Source organism: Sapajus apella, unplaced genomic scaffold, assembly GCF_009761245.1.
Source record: "Sapajus apella isolate SASKATOON/1434 unplaced genomic scaffold, GSC_monkey_1.0 scaffold106, whole genome shotgun sequence".
Taxonomy (NCBI): Eukaryota; Metazoa; Chordata; class Mammalia; order Primates; family Cebidae; genus Sapajus; species Sapajus apella.
In genome coordinates, this window is record NW_022437046.1 from 4,895,895 (window position 1) to 4,912,550 (window position 16,656).

The 16,656-nt window shown below is 38.7% G+C and overlaps 1 protein-coding gene and 1 long non-coding RNA gene across 7 annotated transcripts in view; both read left to right on the forward strand.

Annotated features, from left to right (window-relative positions):
* Positions 1 to 16,656, forward strand: part of UVRAG (UV radiation resistance associated) — a 317,013-nt gene that overhangs the window by 272,454 nt on the left and 27,903 nt on the right. For all 6 annotated transcript variants that reach the window (XM_032259109.1, XM_032259107.1, XM_032259108.1 and 3 more), the window contains one exon: positions 15,292 to 15,383. In XM_032259109.1, the coding sequence (XP_032115000.1) occupies positions 15,292 to 15,383 (92 nt within the window). The remainder of the gene's footprint in view (positions 1 to 15,291; positions 15,384 to 16,656) is intronic.
* On the forward strand, positions 1,191 to 4,151 carry LOC116537089. Its single transcript, XR_004262942.1, has 2 exons — positions 1,191 to 3,604; positions 3,639 to 4,151. It is a non-coding gene; the product is annotated as an uncharacterized LOC116537089 (long non-coding RNA).

A 16,656-nucleotide genomic window follows, 5' to 3' on the forward strand; every position in this document is an offset into this window, starting at 1 on the left:
CCATGGTGTATATGTGCCTCATTTTCTTTATGCAGTCTTCCACTGATGGGCACTTAGGTTGATTCCATGTTATTGCAGTTGTGAACAGTGCTGCAATGAACATACACGTGCATGTGTCTTTATGATAAAACAATTTATATTCCTTTGGATATATACTCAGTAATGGGATTTCTGGGTTGAATGGTACTTTTGTTTTTAGCTCTTTGAGAAATCACCACTTTTGATTAAACTAATTTACACTCCTGCCAACAGTGTGTAAGCTTTCCTTTTTCTCCTCAACCTTGCCAATGTCTATTATTTTTTGACCTTTTAATAATAGCCATTCTGACTGGTATGAGATGGTATCTCACTGTGGTTTTGATTTGCGTTTCTCTGATGATCAGTGATACTGAGTTGTTTTCATATACTTGTTGGTCATATGTATGTCTCCTTTTGAAAAGTGTTTGTTCATGTCCTTTGCCCTCTTTTGATGGGGTTGTTTTTCTCTTGTAAATTTCTTTAAGTTCCTTATAGATGCTGGATATTAGACCTTCATCAGATGCATACTTTGCAAATATTTTCTCCCATTCTATAGGTTGTCTGTTTACTCTGTTGACAGTTTATTTTGCTGTGCAAAAGCTCTTTAATTTGATCCTATTTGTCAATTTTTGCTTTTGTTGCAGTTGCCTTTGGTGTCTTCGTCATGAAATCTTTGCCAGTTCCTATGTCCAGAATGGTATTGCCTAGGTTTGTCTTCCAGGATTTTTATAGTTTTGGGTTTTACATTTAAGTCTTTAATCCATCTTGAGTTGATTTTTGTTTATGGCTTAAGGAAGGGGGTTTAATTTCAGTCTTCTGCATATAGCTAGTCAGTTATCCCAGCACCATTTATTGAATAGAGAATCCCTTCTCCATTGCTTGTTTTTGTCAGCTTTGTCAAGGATCAGAGGGTTGTAGGTGTACAGCCTTTTTTATGGGCTCTCTATTCTATTCCATTGGTCCATGAGTCTGTTTTGGTACCAGTACCATGATGTTTGGGTTATTGTAGCCCTGTAGTATACTTGTGAAGTTGGGCAGCGTGGTGTATCCTGCTTTGTTCTTTTTACTTAGAATTGCCTTGGCCATTAAGGCTCTTTTTGGTTCCATATGAATTTTAAAATAGTTTTTTCTACTTCTGTGAAAAATGTCGTTGGTAGTTTGATAAGAATAGCATTGAATGTATAAATTGCTTTGGGCAGTGTGGCTGTTTTAATGGTATTGATTCTTCCAATTCATGAGCATGAAATATTTCCCCATTTGCATTATCTTTATTTCTTTGAGCAGAGTTTTGTAATTGTCCTAGTAGAGATCTTTGACCTCCCTGGTTAGCTGTATTCCTAGGTATTTTATTCTTTTTGTGACAGTTGTGAATGGATTGTGTTCCTGATTTAGCTTTTGGCGTGGCTGTTGTTGGGAATGCTAGTGATTTTTGTACATTGATTTTGTATCCTGAAACTTTGCTAAAGTTGTTTATCAGCTTAAGGAGGTTTGGGGTCAAGACTGTGGGGTTTAGTAGATATAAAATAATGTTGTCTGCAAACAGGGATAGTTTGACTTCCTCTCTTCCTATTAGGATGCCCTTTATTTCTTTCTCTTGCCTGATTGCTCTGGCCAGGACTTCCAAAACTTTGTTGAATAGGAGTGGGGAGAGAGGGCATCCTTGCCTCCTGCTGGTTTTCATGGGAAATGCCTTTACCTTTTGCCCATTCAATATGATGTTGACTGTAGGCTTGTCATAGATGGCTGTTATTATTTTGAACTATGTTCCTTTAATACCTAGTTTGTTGAGAGTTTTTATCATGAAGGGATGTTGAATTTTATCAAAAGCCTTTTCTGCAACATCCATTTTTACCTCACAGATCTTCAGGTCAGAAGTCTGTGTGGGCTCAGCTGGTTTCTTTGCTCGGGGTCTTACAAGGCCAAAATCAACGTGTTGGCCAGGCTGAGCTCTTATCTGGAGTTTCTTGGCAATAATCCACTTCCACACTCATCTAAATTGTTGGCAGAATTCAGTTCTTTGCAGCTGTAGGTCTGAAGTTCCCATTTACTTGCTGGCTTCAGCCAGGGGCCATTCTTTGCTCCTAGAAGCTGTCCACATTTCTTCTTAGATGACCCTCTATCTTCAGACCAATAATGTCCCATCAAGCCCTTCTCATACTTTAAATCTCTCTCTCTCTCTCTCTCCTGCTGCCAGCCAGAGAAAACTCTGCTTGTAAAGTTTGTTTGATTAGACCGTCCCACCAAAATAATCGCCCTTTGCCGTAAACATATAATTATCAGGGAATTAACACCAGGGGGGCCATCTTGAAATTCTGCCTACTATTCCCACTCATCAGACTCTCATAGAAGGTTATGCTTTCCTTGTAGGTTCACTTAGTTATCACTGTATTAGGAGGTAACCTCCTTAGGGTAGTATCCATGGCTGAGTAATTTTGTGATACCCAGTCACACCTTCCACATAGTAAACATTCATTACATATTGAATGAATTCATTACTTTTTGTTAAATGAATTGTGAGAGAAAACAATTATTTAAAGTATTTTAAAACAAATTGTGAGGAGCAGTGTAGCAATGTGCACTCAAAAGGTATTGCTGTTTGGTTTTTTTTTTTTTTTTTTTTTTTTGAAGCTACATTTCTTTATGATCAACCAGAGAGACTAAACAGTGGACTCATGGGTTTGGACTCTATTGCAATTCAAGTGAGGTCAGAAGAATTCCACAAAGAAAAAACTTAAAAGGCATAAAGTAGCTATTATAGTAAAATTAATATTTAGGGGAAAAATCATTAATAAGAGAAAAGAGCATTCTGAAAAACTGTGTTCCATTTAAGTCACCTCATTACCAGATTCTTTAAGGAAAACCGGAGGGCGTTCTGAGACACAAAGAATGATTAAGAGGCTGTAGGGATAAACTTACAAACAAAGATTTTAAAAGGCTAAATATGTATAGCTTAGCTGAATAGTAACTAAATAGAGATCTAACTATTGTCAAATTCCTGAAATCAAGAGAAGTAATGTGTTTCTCTGATTTTTTAAAAAAAAGATTTGAGGGTCTCTTCTATAATTATTGGATTAAATGAGGAAAAAGGAAACAAAATCTTTTCTAACCAACTTATATGCAATATTTAGACTGCTGCAGTGTAAACTCTCAGAATTGAATTCAAATCCCAACTCCTTTATTTGCCACCTGGGGAATTTCAGGCAACTCCTTTGACCTTTTAAACTTTGTCATATGTCAAGTGGGAATTATACCACCTACCTTATCGGGTTATTATAAGATTAAATAAAATTATGTAAGTAAACAGTCAAGTCCCATGCCTAGCACAGATTGCAGGTTGAGAAAAAGAATAGCTGCTATTGATATCACCATTGTCATCATCATTCTTAAGTGGCTAAGAGTTCAAAGTGCTAGGTTTCAGACAAACCTAGAATTCAACCAGAGTGCTTGAATTCAGGCAAATTCAAACTCTGTCATTTAATTCTGTCTCTAAGTCATGGTTTCTTCAGTGTTATAGTGAGGACTGAATAAAATAATATAAAATGCTTAGCATTAATCCTGGCACGTAACTAATCACTAAATCAACATAGTAACATAAGGCCATGGCAGGCGGATGGCTTGAGTCCAGCTGTAGCGCTATTTTCATTATCATTAGCACTATCATTATTCCACCATAGAACCTGGCCAAAAGCCTAACATTTTTTTCAGATTATTTCCAAATTTCCCCTGTTATAAACAGTGCCATGCATGTATCTTCTATTTCTGCCATTATCACCGCCATCACACATACACATACACATGCTCACAATTCAAAATCACTTATTACTTGTTGAATTAAGTAATTTCTTCTAATGATCATGTCAGGTATTTGTGGTTGTTATATGTGGCTAGGGAGGTACCAGAATGGGCCTCTATGTTTCTTACATAATCAAATTTATAGCAACAGATTGAAGTGCATTTTTTCATTTCAATAAAACTGATATGTAGATTTATCCAAATTTTTATAAGAATCCCTGCACTTATAATAACATTTTCATTTGTCTTTTCCATACATAGGAACTCCCTATAGCTACCATTGCTTATAAGATTGTGTTACTGCAGTAAACAGAATATACTCTAGCTAGATTTGGCAGAAATGATATCAATTAGAGGGCTACTAATTAGAAGGTATTAATCAGAGGGGATAAATCAGATGTGTTAAGTATTCATCAGAGGTATTTCTCATTTACCATTAGATAGCTCACAGAAACTGAGACGGCCAGTAGAGATACGGATGTCAAATAAACATGAAAAAAATGCTCAGCTTGAGCAACATGGCAAAACCCGTTTCTACTAAAAATACAAAAATTAGCCAGACGAGGTGGTGTGCACCTGTAGTCCCAGCTACTTGGGAGGCTGAAGTGGGAGGATAACTTGAGCCCAGGAGGTCAAGGCTGCAGTGAGCTATGTTTCTGCCACTGCACTCCAGCCTGGGTGACAAAGTGAGAACTTGTCTTAAAAAAATAAAGAGCTCAATATTACTAGTCATTAGCGACATGCAAATTAAAACCACAATGAGGCTAGGTGCCATGGCTCACACCTGTAGTCCCAGCACTTTGGACGGCCATGGCAGGCGGATGGCTTGAGTCCAGAAATTCAAGACCAGCCTGGGCAAAATGGCAAAACCCTGTATCTATAAAAAATTAGTTGGGCATGGTGGCACATGCCTGTAGTCCCATCTACTGAGGAGGCTGAGATGGGAGGATCATGTGAGCCCACGGTCAAAGCTGCAATGAGCTGTGATCACGCTACTGCACTCTAGCCTGAGTGACAGATTGAGACCCTGTCTCAAAAACAATCAATAAATTAATTAATTATTTAAAATAAAACTTAATTGAGGCACTACTATACAACCACTAGAATGACTAAAGGTTTAAAACTGGCAGTATCAAGTGCTGATAGCAGTACACAGCAACTGAAACACTCATACATTGCTGCTGAGAATGAAAAACTTATATAGTCACTTTGGAAAGTAGTTCACATTTTTAAAATAAAGTTAAACATATACCTGCTATCCAGCCCAGCAATTCCACCCCTAGGTATTAGTGTAAGAGAAAGAAAAATATAAGTCCAAATAAAAACCTATGTCCACATATTTATAGCAACTTAATTCATAATGATAAAAATGAGAACCCAGATGTCCCTCAACTGGCATATAGATAAATCATTTGTGGTACATCCATGCAATAGAATACTACTCAGCAGTAAAAAGGGACCAGACTACTCACATATATAGCAACCTGGATGAGTCTCAAATGTGAAAGAAGGCAGACACAGCAGGTTTACATACTCCGTCATTCCATTTCCTCAATGTTTTGGACAACTGTGTCTGTTCTATTAAACTGTGTTCTTGATCCGAGTGTGTAGTTCTTTGCACCAAGATTACATCAAAGCCAATGAATTGGAGCAGAAGTGCCAATTTTTTTTTTTTTTTTTTTTTTGAGATGGAATCCTGCTCTGTTGCCCAGGCTGGAGTGCAGTGGCATGATCTCAGCTCACTGCAACCTCTGCCTCCCAGGCTCAAACAATTCTCTTGCCTTAACCTCCCAAGTAGCTAGGATTATAGGCACACACCACCATGTAGAGATGGGGTTTCACCATGTTGGCCAGGCTGGTCTCGAATTCCTGACCTCAGGTGATCCACCCACCTTGGCCTCCCAAAGTGCTGGGGTTACAGGTGTGAGCCACTGTGCCCAGCCTCAGAAGTGCCAAATTTGATCAGTTTAGAGAGTAAGGTTTAGCTCTGAAGGGAATCAGAGATCCAGATTGGGCCAAAGGTCAATACAGGGTATTTTGGGGTAAATCAGGCTACACAGGTCTATCAACATGAGGGCAGGGAGCAGAATTTGGGCCTGCTCCATCTGCTGAACAGCATGAATGTCTACATTGATGGATCCTACTCAAGTCTGCTGACTCATATAGCCTTCAACCTCCAGAGAACATAGCACTTCTTTGATGATCACTGATTAAAACTGATTGCAGTTGCATCCGGGGTTATGATTTACCTTCTTTTGACAAATTTGCAGTTTTGCTTTGCTTGTCTATTTGCAATATGCATAAAAATCCTCCTTAGCAACTCACAAGGATTAGAAGTGATAGAAACTACACAACAGGTTAACTCCAGAGCTGTGTGAGTTTAATCCTTCTAGTTGTTTCCTGGCCAATGTAAGATTCCGAAGCAAAGGACCATCTTAATTGAAGTATTTTTAATGTGGCAGATTTTTAATGGTAAATTTAACTCAAATGTAATCTGAGCCTTGTGAATACAACAAAGTGACATATGATATAAAGAAAAGAGCCTGGAAGGGTAGAACTTGGCAGACTTAGATTCTTGTCCGTGGACTCAACCTGTTCAACCTTAGGCCATTTAACCTCTCGCTTTCCTTAGAGGGGCCATTCAGCTCTAGTATTAATTCCATGATTCTGAAAGCAGGTGAAAGTGTGACTGGAAGGAGGAATGAACGAAGCTTTTTCAATTACTAGACTTTAAAGCTTTTAGTTTTGACTTCTAGGCTTCATACCTCAGAATGGTAGACCTGAATGGTATCCAGTGTTTACATGATAGCATGTCTATTTTGGAAAAGACTGGCATGTGTTTATAGATGAGATTGGAAATGTACTTAGGTTGTTCTTGCAAATAGAGGCCCATAATCGAGTTTTTATACTTTTCCTTAGAGGTATATATTGCAATGACTCACTGTAAGAAACAATATTATTGCTCATATTAAATATTCTATAACTAGCTTTTCCACATCTTTAAAAGAGTTGCATTTTCTTCTAGGAAGGCAAATTTTACTTTTGACATGGTGGTACTCTTTTTCTCAAGCTCATAATCTAGTTCTTGCCATGTCAGTGAAACCTTAGTAGTATTTAAAACTGGATTGAAATATTGGTAATTAGTTCCACAGAGATGTTTGCCTACATGAGGCAAATCTCTAAAGTTAAATCTTTGATGCATATGTGCGTTTTTCATTTCATATTTTCAGTTCTTTCAGACCATTTCTCTTTGTAGTCAAATTCATTGTAATCCCATCACGAAAGCGTTGATCTTTTAGTAACCTTTTTTGAAGCACTGTATTAATCCACATTCCCTCACGATAACAGACGGTTTGTATCAAACACATCATGCAGCTTAGCTCAAGCCACATATGGAACTCATAAGCCAGGCAATAAGTGGCTTTGTGTGGATGAATGTAGTTTGGAAGGGTGGGGACATGTATGTGTGTTTTCTAAACTGCATTTCTCCTCTGCCAAAACCCAAATGACACAATGATTCCTGAATCCCCAGAGGCTTTCCTGGCCTGGAAAAAAATTGTGATTAAAAAATAAAAACAAAATTGATCACTTTGGTATTAAACCTCTCAGCTCATTGGAGGATGCTTACTGGATGCCAGAACTCAGCATTTATTTCTCAGCAGTACAATCATACTACATTTTAAATATGATCTCCAGAGTGGCAAGTGGTCTTCCCTTGTCAATGGAGCAACAATTAGCAAGCTGCATGAACTAGCTAATTCCAACTGCAAGAGCTCTAACGTCATAGTTTAACTGCCTTATTTGATGAAATGCAAAGTGGATGTATAGTGATTTGAGAAGAAACCAGCATGTGGCTTTGGAAAAATGCTCTATTTTTATACAAAAAGGGGGTATAGGAGAGGAAAACAGAGAGAACGTAGATAGTTAATGGAATTGACATGACTGTAGTTGTCTGTTGTGGTCTGAACATACTTGTTGCTTGGGTTTTCTTTCTTTTTGCTTGTTCCAGTAACTATAAAGCCAGATCTTCCTGGGTTTTTTCAGTGTAGGGATAATCTTTTGCTACCAGACAATACAGTTTGTTAATTTTTCCAGGGAAACCACTGAATATTGTTTTTCCCCACTTCCCATCTAACTTATTCAATAAGTGTAATTTTTACCTTGGTTGCCTACTAGCCATAGAGTTGAACAAAATCTTATTTGCCCCATGAAGTCCTAAATCAAAGTAAAGCTGAAATTCAAACTAATTGAAACCAAAATTCCACTTAAGACTGCTTAGACTCTTTGGGTTGTGGTGGTGCAGTAGGAAGTTGTTACAAAAGGTGTTTATTTCAGAGGCTAATTTGAGGCAGTTAGACAGACTCAAAGCAATATTTTATTTGCCTGGTTTTCTTGGCATCTGCCTTCCCCAATCAAAAATGAAAGCAGAAGACGACGTAATGTTTAGGGAAGTGTGGTATTGATTGATAATAGTTGGTCAGGGCAGGTGTTGATGGAACCTGAAGTAAGGCTTCTTAGAGGCAAGAGTACTTCAGTCTTCTAGCCTGTCCACAGCTGCCTCTCCAGTTGTTTTCCTCATTCATTCTCTTGCTTAAAACCCTGGAGCAGGTTCTTACTGCTAACCAGCAAGATAAAGTTGAACTCTTCAGCTTAGTACTCTTAGCCCTCAGCAGTTTTAATGACTACCCACTAAAAGTCAGGCCTCAGGAACTTCAGGAACTTCTATTCTCTATAAAAATCCTAACTGAACTCTTGCAACTATCTTATGAGATAAACATTGTTGGTCCTGTTTTATAGACAAGGCACAGATTGGTTATGTAACTTCCTCAAGGTTATACACATTATATGGTGAAAATAGGCTAAGAGTCCAGGCTTCTCATTCCAAAGACAGAGAGGTGATTCACATTGCCGCGTCTAGTGGACACTCAGTAAATATTTGTTGAATGAATGAATAGGACATATAGGGACTTAGTAAATGTAGTCTTTCTCCCCTTTCCCTATCCTTGTCCTTACCTCGTCCTTTCCTCCTTGACCTGGTTTCTTCTTTTCCTTTCTATTTTTACTAATATCTTTACCAGGGAGTTAACTTGTTGAAGATTATTGAATTTTTAAAAGTTTGAAAATCATTTGACTAGGCCAAGCAAGGAAGGAGTTTGCATGATCATACAGCAGAGCTGGGTCTTTCACCAGATCTCCTGACCACTCACATCATGTATCAGTCTTTCCATTTCACTATATAATTATTTTAAAGATATTGACATGTGTGTGTTTATTGCTGCTTCTCTGGAGTACATGCAGTCAGAAGCTTAATAAAAATTAGCATTTAAAAAAGTGAACAGTATACTGAAGATTTTCCCTTTGATTTGAAGTAACTCTTTCCTTCTTCCATTTCTGCCTCCCATTAGTAGTTAAGTGGTAAGCCATTATTGAGCACCGCCTTTATGCCTAGCCTAGTGGTAGATGCTATGATGATGATAATATGGAGAGTATATATATGTATTAATAATGATAACAGGTATTTTATATTGAGCACTTATGATGTACCAGATATTATTTTGGGCACTCTATATACTTTATCTTATTTAAACTTTACAACGGCTCTGCAAGGCAGGCAACATTCCCATTTTACAAGTAAGGAAATGGAGTCTCAACAGAAGTGACTTATTCAAAGTTGAACAACTAGTAAGTGACAGTACTGGTATTCAAACCCAGCTCTTCTGCATTTAAGCTTATTCTACTGTGTCATGGTGCCTCTCATTTCTTCCTATACCATATTAATTTAATTTGTTAATTAACAAATATCAAGTACCCATCCTGTTAAGGCTTTCCAAAAAGAACACATGGAAAAGTGGTATAGGGAGGAGTTTAGGGTAAAGGGTAAAATGCCCCCAGATCTAGAGTAACCAGAGAGCTTCCAATGGAAAAAGGAACTTCTGTTGGTTCTTTGAAAATAGATAAAACATGAGGTACAGGATGCCTAGAGAGAGACAGAGAGACAGGAAAGAGAGCTTTCTGCCAGAGTAATGAATACTGTGTAAAAAGCTAGCAGGAGAGTTGTTAGCCAATATTGAAAAGCTGGTTTTTATATATAAAATCCCATATATATATGTGTATGTGTGTCTGTTATTTATTTATCTATTTATTTAGAGACAGAGTCTCTGTTGCCCAGGTTGGAATGCAGTGGCACAATCTCTGCTCACTGCAATTTCCACCTCCCAGGTTCAGGTGATTCTCATGCCTCAGCCTCCCGAGTTGCTGGGATTACAGGCATGTGCCACAACGCCTGGCCAGTTTTTGTATTTGTAGTAGAGACGGGGTTTCGCCATGTTGGCCAGGCTGGTCTTGAACTCCTGGCCTCAAGCAATCCGCCTGCCTCGATATGTGTGTTTAAGTCACTTCTCTTCTGAAATGCTACTAATAAGGTTAAATAATTTTAAAATTATAAATTCACATGGATGAAAAGAACAGACAAGACCAGAAAATTTAAAAAATTGCCTGTAAATGAATGAGTGATAAACTGATTTAGCAGAAGCTTTTAAGAAGCGATATAATCCAAACCACAGACTCCAAAAGGCTGTAGTGGTACCAAGTACTTCATGAAGTTCAGGGACAATATATAGAGCTAAATATAGGAGGGTAGGTTGACAGTCTGTAGAAAGAAAGAGAAGTAACACTCCCAGTTCACTTTTCCCACTCTGTAGCCAATAACTACATTCCCACATGCCCTAGGGGGAAAATGAAGGTTTACTTGCTGAAAAAGATTGAACCCAAAAAGCTCTGAACCTAAATTGCTTGATACACTGGGAACAAGAAGGAAGGTGCCTCACCAAAAGGCAATGAAGTGAAAGTATAACATCCTAACACAGAGTTCCCCAACTGCCTTTTCCATCTTTACTTCCCAAATTAGATCCAGATTATGCCTCAAGACAGAAGATTGGAGGATTCTTTCTGGAAAAAAAAAACCAAGGCAGCAATGAGAGATACTGGGGCTGATATGTTCCCGGCGGAAAGGCTGGATTTCCATCCACTCATTCTACAGTGAACCCTTCCCCCACAGCCAGTCATCAAGCACTGCCAATGCACAGACTTCCTTCACAGCTTTTTAGAGTCTCACAGTCTCACTTGTAAAGAAACCTAACAGCCAAAGATTACTAGAGATTAAAGGAAAGCCTCTAATATTTAAAAAAAAAAAAAAAAAAAAAAAAAAAGTCTAAAATAAAATGAAAAAAAAAAAATCCAGAGGGTAAAATGAAGAAGGAGGAGGAGACAAATAATAATAATAGAAGAAAATGATCAGGACTAGGCAATAAGAGTATTCGCATTGAAAGGACATACTAAGTGCCCAGCCCAGGGAATGAAAACAGACTGAAAATGATAAATGAAAGACCCAAATGAAGGCTTATCACTATGCAATTTCAGAATACTAAGGTTAAAGAAGATAGTCCTGAAAGCTTCCAGAGAGAAGAATCAGCTTACATTTAAAAGATCAGGAACCAGCCGGGCACGGTGGCTCACGCCTGTAATCCCAGCACTTTGGGAGGCCGAGGCAGGTGGATCACGAGGTCAAGAGATCGAGACCATCCTGGTCAACATGGTGAAACCCCGTCTCTACTAAAAATACAAAAAATTAGCTGGGCATGGTGGCGCATGCCTGTAATCCCAGCTACTCAGGAGGCTGAGGCAGGAGAATTGCCTGAACCCAGGAGGCGGAGGTTGCGGTGAGCCGAGATCGCGCCATTGCACTCCAGCCTGGGTAACAAGAGCGAAACTCCGTCTCAAAAAAGAAAAAATCAGGAACCAGAATGTTATCAAGTTTCTCAGTTGCCACGTGCCAAGCTAAATGACACTAAAGAAATACTTTGGAAATACCTAAGAAAAATTATTTCCAGCTTTGAATTCTATACCTAGGCAAACTATCATTCAAGTGTAAGAGTGGAATAATTATATTTTCAAATATTCAAGGTGTCATAAAGTTATCTTCCATGCTATCCTTTCTCAGAAAGATATTATAGGATACACTCCACCAAGATGGGGCAGTAGATCAGGAAAGAAGACAATTTGGGAACCAACAGCTTCAGCACAGGAGAAAAGTAAATAAAATTTCCAGCATGATGGAGAAAGAAACTTGTAAGAAGATAATGCAGCAGGCCTAGCTAGCAGCCAGTTCAGGTTGAAGCAGAGAAAGGAAGCTTCAGGAAATATATTTCTAAGAGCAAAATGGACTTGATCAATTACATGATGTGTTTAGTTAGATTGAGAAGAGTTTTAAAGTATTTTATTTTATTTTATTTTATTTTATTTTAAGACAGGGTCTCACTCTTACTACCCTGGCTGGAGTGCAGTGGCACAATCTCAGCTCACTGCAGCCTCAACCTCCCAGGCTCAAGCGATCCTCCCACCTCAGCCTCCTGAGTAGCTGGTACCACAGGCATATACCACCATGCTTGGCTAATTTTTTGTACTTTTGGTAGAGACAGTGTTTCATCATGTTGCCCAGACTGCTCTCAAACTCCACCTGCCTCGACTTCCCAAAGCGCTGGGATTACAGGCATGAGCCACTGTGCCCAGCCAGTTTTAAGGCTTTTGTCAGAATTTGGGGAGTATGTAGTGACAGATATATAGAAAAGCTCCACTGGTGGAAAAGATGGCAGTTATCACTTCCAGTAAAACAAACAAAAAGGTCCAATAAAGGAACAGTACATCATATGGCTCAGCAGAGAACACTATTTATGTAGATATAATGAGGTAAACACTAAATATTAATGTAATTTAAAATGTGATATGGACTGTATTGATAAGATGGGGGAGGGAACTACGGGTGGGAGGGTAGAGTCAAGAGCCACCGCACCCGGCCAGGTTTTCATATTCTTTAATGAAAAGCCAGTAGACAATGTATGGAAAAGAGATTAAAATGTGTGTGTGAGAGCAAAGTGGTGTAAGAGTGCCAAATTCTCATCCTTCGTGGTGGGAGCATAGTAGATGATGTCTGTAACTGGAGGGGAAGGGAGAACAAGAAATCTTAATATATGCATGGTATTTAGAAATATTGAAGGTAAAGAAGAAACAGCTAAAAAGTATTCTCAGACTTTGGGGTAGATAGTAGAGCAGAGAGCTGCTGTTTTTTTTTTTTTTTTTCCTTTCATTATAAATCCTTTATAGTGGTTTAGACTTGTTAAACAGTACTTATACTTTATTAATGATAATATATGTGTTATGTATGCATTTATTTTCGAGTTATCTATGTGGAAAATTAAAAGGGTAATATGGTAGAACTTGGAACTGTTATGAAGAGGTTCTAGCCTTGGCTTTGTCGCTTATTGTCTCTGTGACTTTGGGCAGGACACTCTTGTTTTCCCGAACCTTAGTTTCTTCATTTATAAGAGGAGGAAGGTTGGAAAGATGATCTCCAGGGTCTCTTTAAGCTATAAAAACCAAAGATTCTGTAATTTAAAAAATAATAGTGCTATGCAGCAAATGGAAAGTTAAGACCCAGGTGGAGGCTTAATTCCCACATTTTTCTTTCTTTGTTAAAATCCGACTTGGAGAGAAATTTTCACTGTGGTCTCTGAGTTCAACACCCATCTTCCATTGTGGAACCTGGGGCAGACAATTGTCTGTGTATGCAGTCAGAGATGCATATCTTAGTGTTATTTCAGTATGTATTTTTTTCTTGATGTTTAATATTTTTCAGTATGAATCACAGGTAAAATTTCCATGCCATGTGTAAACAATTTCACTTCTTATTGAAACAATGAATTCAGGAATGTCGTGTTGGGATATCAGCCATTTTGCTTTTATCAATGTTTGGGAAAATGCATTTATATTAATATAAGAAATGATGTCATTTAATATGGGGTAGATCTTATAATTCAAGGTCAGCAAATCTCAGGAGGTGATTTAAGTCAACCAAGCTAAGTTTGAAAAACGAAAAGAATATTTTCCTTCTGCTTTCTCAGGTATTGTTACCAATTTTCTTCTCAGACTTTGGGGTAGATGGTAGAGTAGCATGGTTTGTGAAAAGGAGGCCCTGGCTGATCAGATCTTTGCCATTGAACCATGTGGACCCAGATCATTTACTTCCCCTTTCTGGGCTTCAGTTTTCTCATCTGTAAAAGAAAAGGATTGGCTGAAATAATATTCAAGATACCGTTTAGTTTTAACATTGTATGCTTCTACCTCCTTACTTTATGTGTGTATCCGTTGAAACCATTCAGGAGACCCTGTTAGGTTTGGAGGTTTCTCTTAAAAAGCCCAGAATCAGTGAGTGTTAACTCTTTCTCTCAGTGTCACCCAAGCAGAGAAAAATCAGTGGAATACTGAAACAAAAATACTAAAAACAAAAGAAAATTGTTTTTAGTAGGTCTTTGTTTATGCCCCCTGTTGTCTAACTCTGAAGGCCTGCTTTCCATTCACATGATTTGTGGTTTTATTTTTTAAGAGAGGGATATTTTTAAGTTTGACTTATCCACTCTTAAATTTAAGTGCTGAAAGAGTTAAACCTTAAGACTGACACCCCTTCACATTTGTACACCAGCATACATTTTATAAAGTCTGTAAACTCTCTTGATGTGTAATATGTCATTTGAAAAACATTTTTGCAGAGCTGTGTTGTATACTTACTGTGTGTTTGATGTGTGGATGAGCATGTGTGTGAATATGCACATCCACAATCTCCATTATGGTCAGTTAGGGAAGCAAATGGTGATACTCAGAGACACAGTGAAAGGAAGTGAAGGGCAGACAGATAAAAACCATGAGCAAGTTATCCAAAGTACTCAGAAAGACACTTCATTTTAGAAAATTGACCTCTAGCAGAAATATGTCAAAGGACAGATCTAGCCCACAAGCTGGAAGGTTTCCTATACCACCTCTGCAGCTATGTGCTGTGGTCTGGACAAAGAGGAACATTAGAGACTCAAGAGAAATACAGAACACAGCCTCTGTCAAAAGTGACTCGCAGTTTATTTGTTTAATGAGCATTGACGAAGTACTAGCACTATGCCAGACACTGTTGGAGTCAGAGATGAATGCAGGATGGTCCTTACCCTTGTTTATACAAAGGAAAGGGCTGGTGAAAGAAGGGAGGCTGGCAGTATCTAAAAAAAAAACACTGGTTTTCTGGTATATGTCCTTGGAGTTGGTGTTAGTTAGCAAACCCTACCACAGGTCTGGGAGTAGAAAAAAAGGCTAGATACAGCAGTCTTTGAAATATCCTGATTCCACAGTTGGTCACTGTTAGTCTTCTCTAAGTTTAGGGGGCAAGAGAACAGTAAGTAGATGATGAGGCCACAATAAATACCATCGTAATTTAAGTGAGTGTGCATATTCATACACATGCCATACGTCTAATACCCAGTAAGTGGATAGCACTGTGAGGCCGATAATAGTATCATACATTTACATTTCCTCTTGTTTAGTGGTTCATTTTTCCGAAGCTTACAACCTGCAAAAGATCTTTAATTCTGTTTTTCACCTTCACAGCTAAGATATCAGCATGGACTAGGGACTCCAGACTTGCGGCAAACCCTTCCCAACCTGAAAAACTTCATGGAACATGGACTCATGGTCAGGTGGTGAGTACCTCTCTCTCTGATAACCAGGAACTGTCATGTGGATAATGATCCTGAAAATCTTTTCTGACTTCCACATTGCTCCACACCTGCCTCAGAGTTTTCTTCTGGAATGAGATATCTGAGGAAAACGAAAGGCGCCGTCACACTTGGGTAGAACTAAGCTCCCATCTGGCTAAGGAGGATGAAGTCCCCTTGAAATGAGGAGGGGTCGAGGGAATGTTACTTGAACTTTGGGAAGTTGGCTGAGCAAGGAGCCCTTGAGGGCACTGCTGGAGAGATAAACTGAGGACAGCCTGTATGATTCACGGTAAGGGAGACCCAGAGCCCCTCGGAGCTTTCCAAAGAACAAGCGAAGGGCCTGTTTATAGAATGAGCATCAGGATCCGTGGCTGTGAGCATGAAGGGAAGAAAGCAAATAAGGAATAGATTGGGGGGTCAGGACTTAGTTTGAGACCAGGAGGTACATTCTGAAGTGTTCCTTGTATTTGGTGTCAGTACCTGTTTAACCGTGAGGGCAAGCTGCTGCTGAGGGTGCTCCGTCAGGATAGACATGGACCTTTTAAAAAGAGAAGGGGAGAGGGAAGTCCGATACAAAGAAGACGTTAGATTCATTCACTTGACTTAAATGGAAAGCTGTTGGCTGTATCCATTTAGTAATTCTTGAAGTTTGAATCCTTGGGTAGTGGGCCATAACTTACAAAATCACATGCCTTTAGAGTTAGGCAGCTGGGGGCAGCACTAGCTTCTGATTCCAGGTATTTTTCTCATCATCTGTTGTGTAGATCTGAAATTCTACCTCTCTGAAATTTGATTTCCTCTGCTGTGGCTTCAGAAAAGTAAAAAATCTGTGGTTGGTCTTCACTTTGATGTTTTGTATTTTTGTCCCATATGATTTTCAAAATGGCAAGTTCCAGATGTCTGGTCTTAGATAGGACTCCTGTTAAGCAAATACACAACTGTTTAAAGAATTCCATTCAAAGCATCAAAATAATTATTAAAGCTTGGTGTGGATATGGACCCGGCTGCCTTCAGGAATATGAGAGAGGAATTAAGTTTTAATATAAAGTCATAAGAATAATAGAAGTGAGCTGGCAGGCATTTATTTAGTCTCTGTGTAAAGCTCTGTGATAGGCGCTCTGGAGAGAAACAAGAAGGCTCAAGCTCTGTCCCCAAGAGATTTATGGTCCAGTTGGAAACAAGGCATAGAATTCATGGAGAGGTTCTCTAACACAATGGCAAATAACCTAAAATGATGAGAAAAGTGGCAACCCAC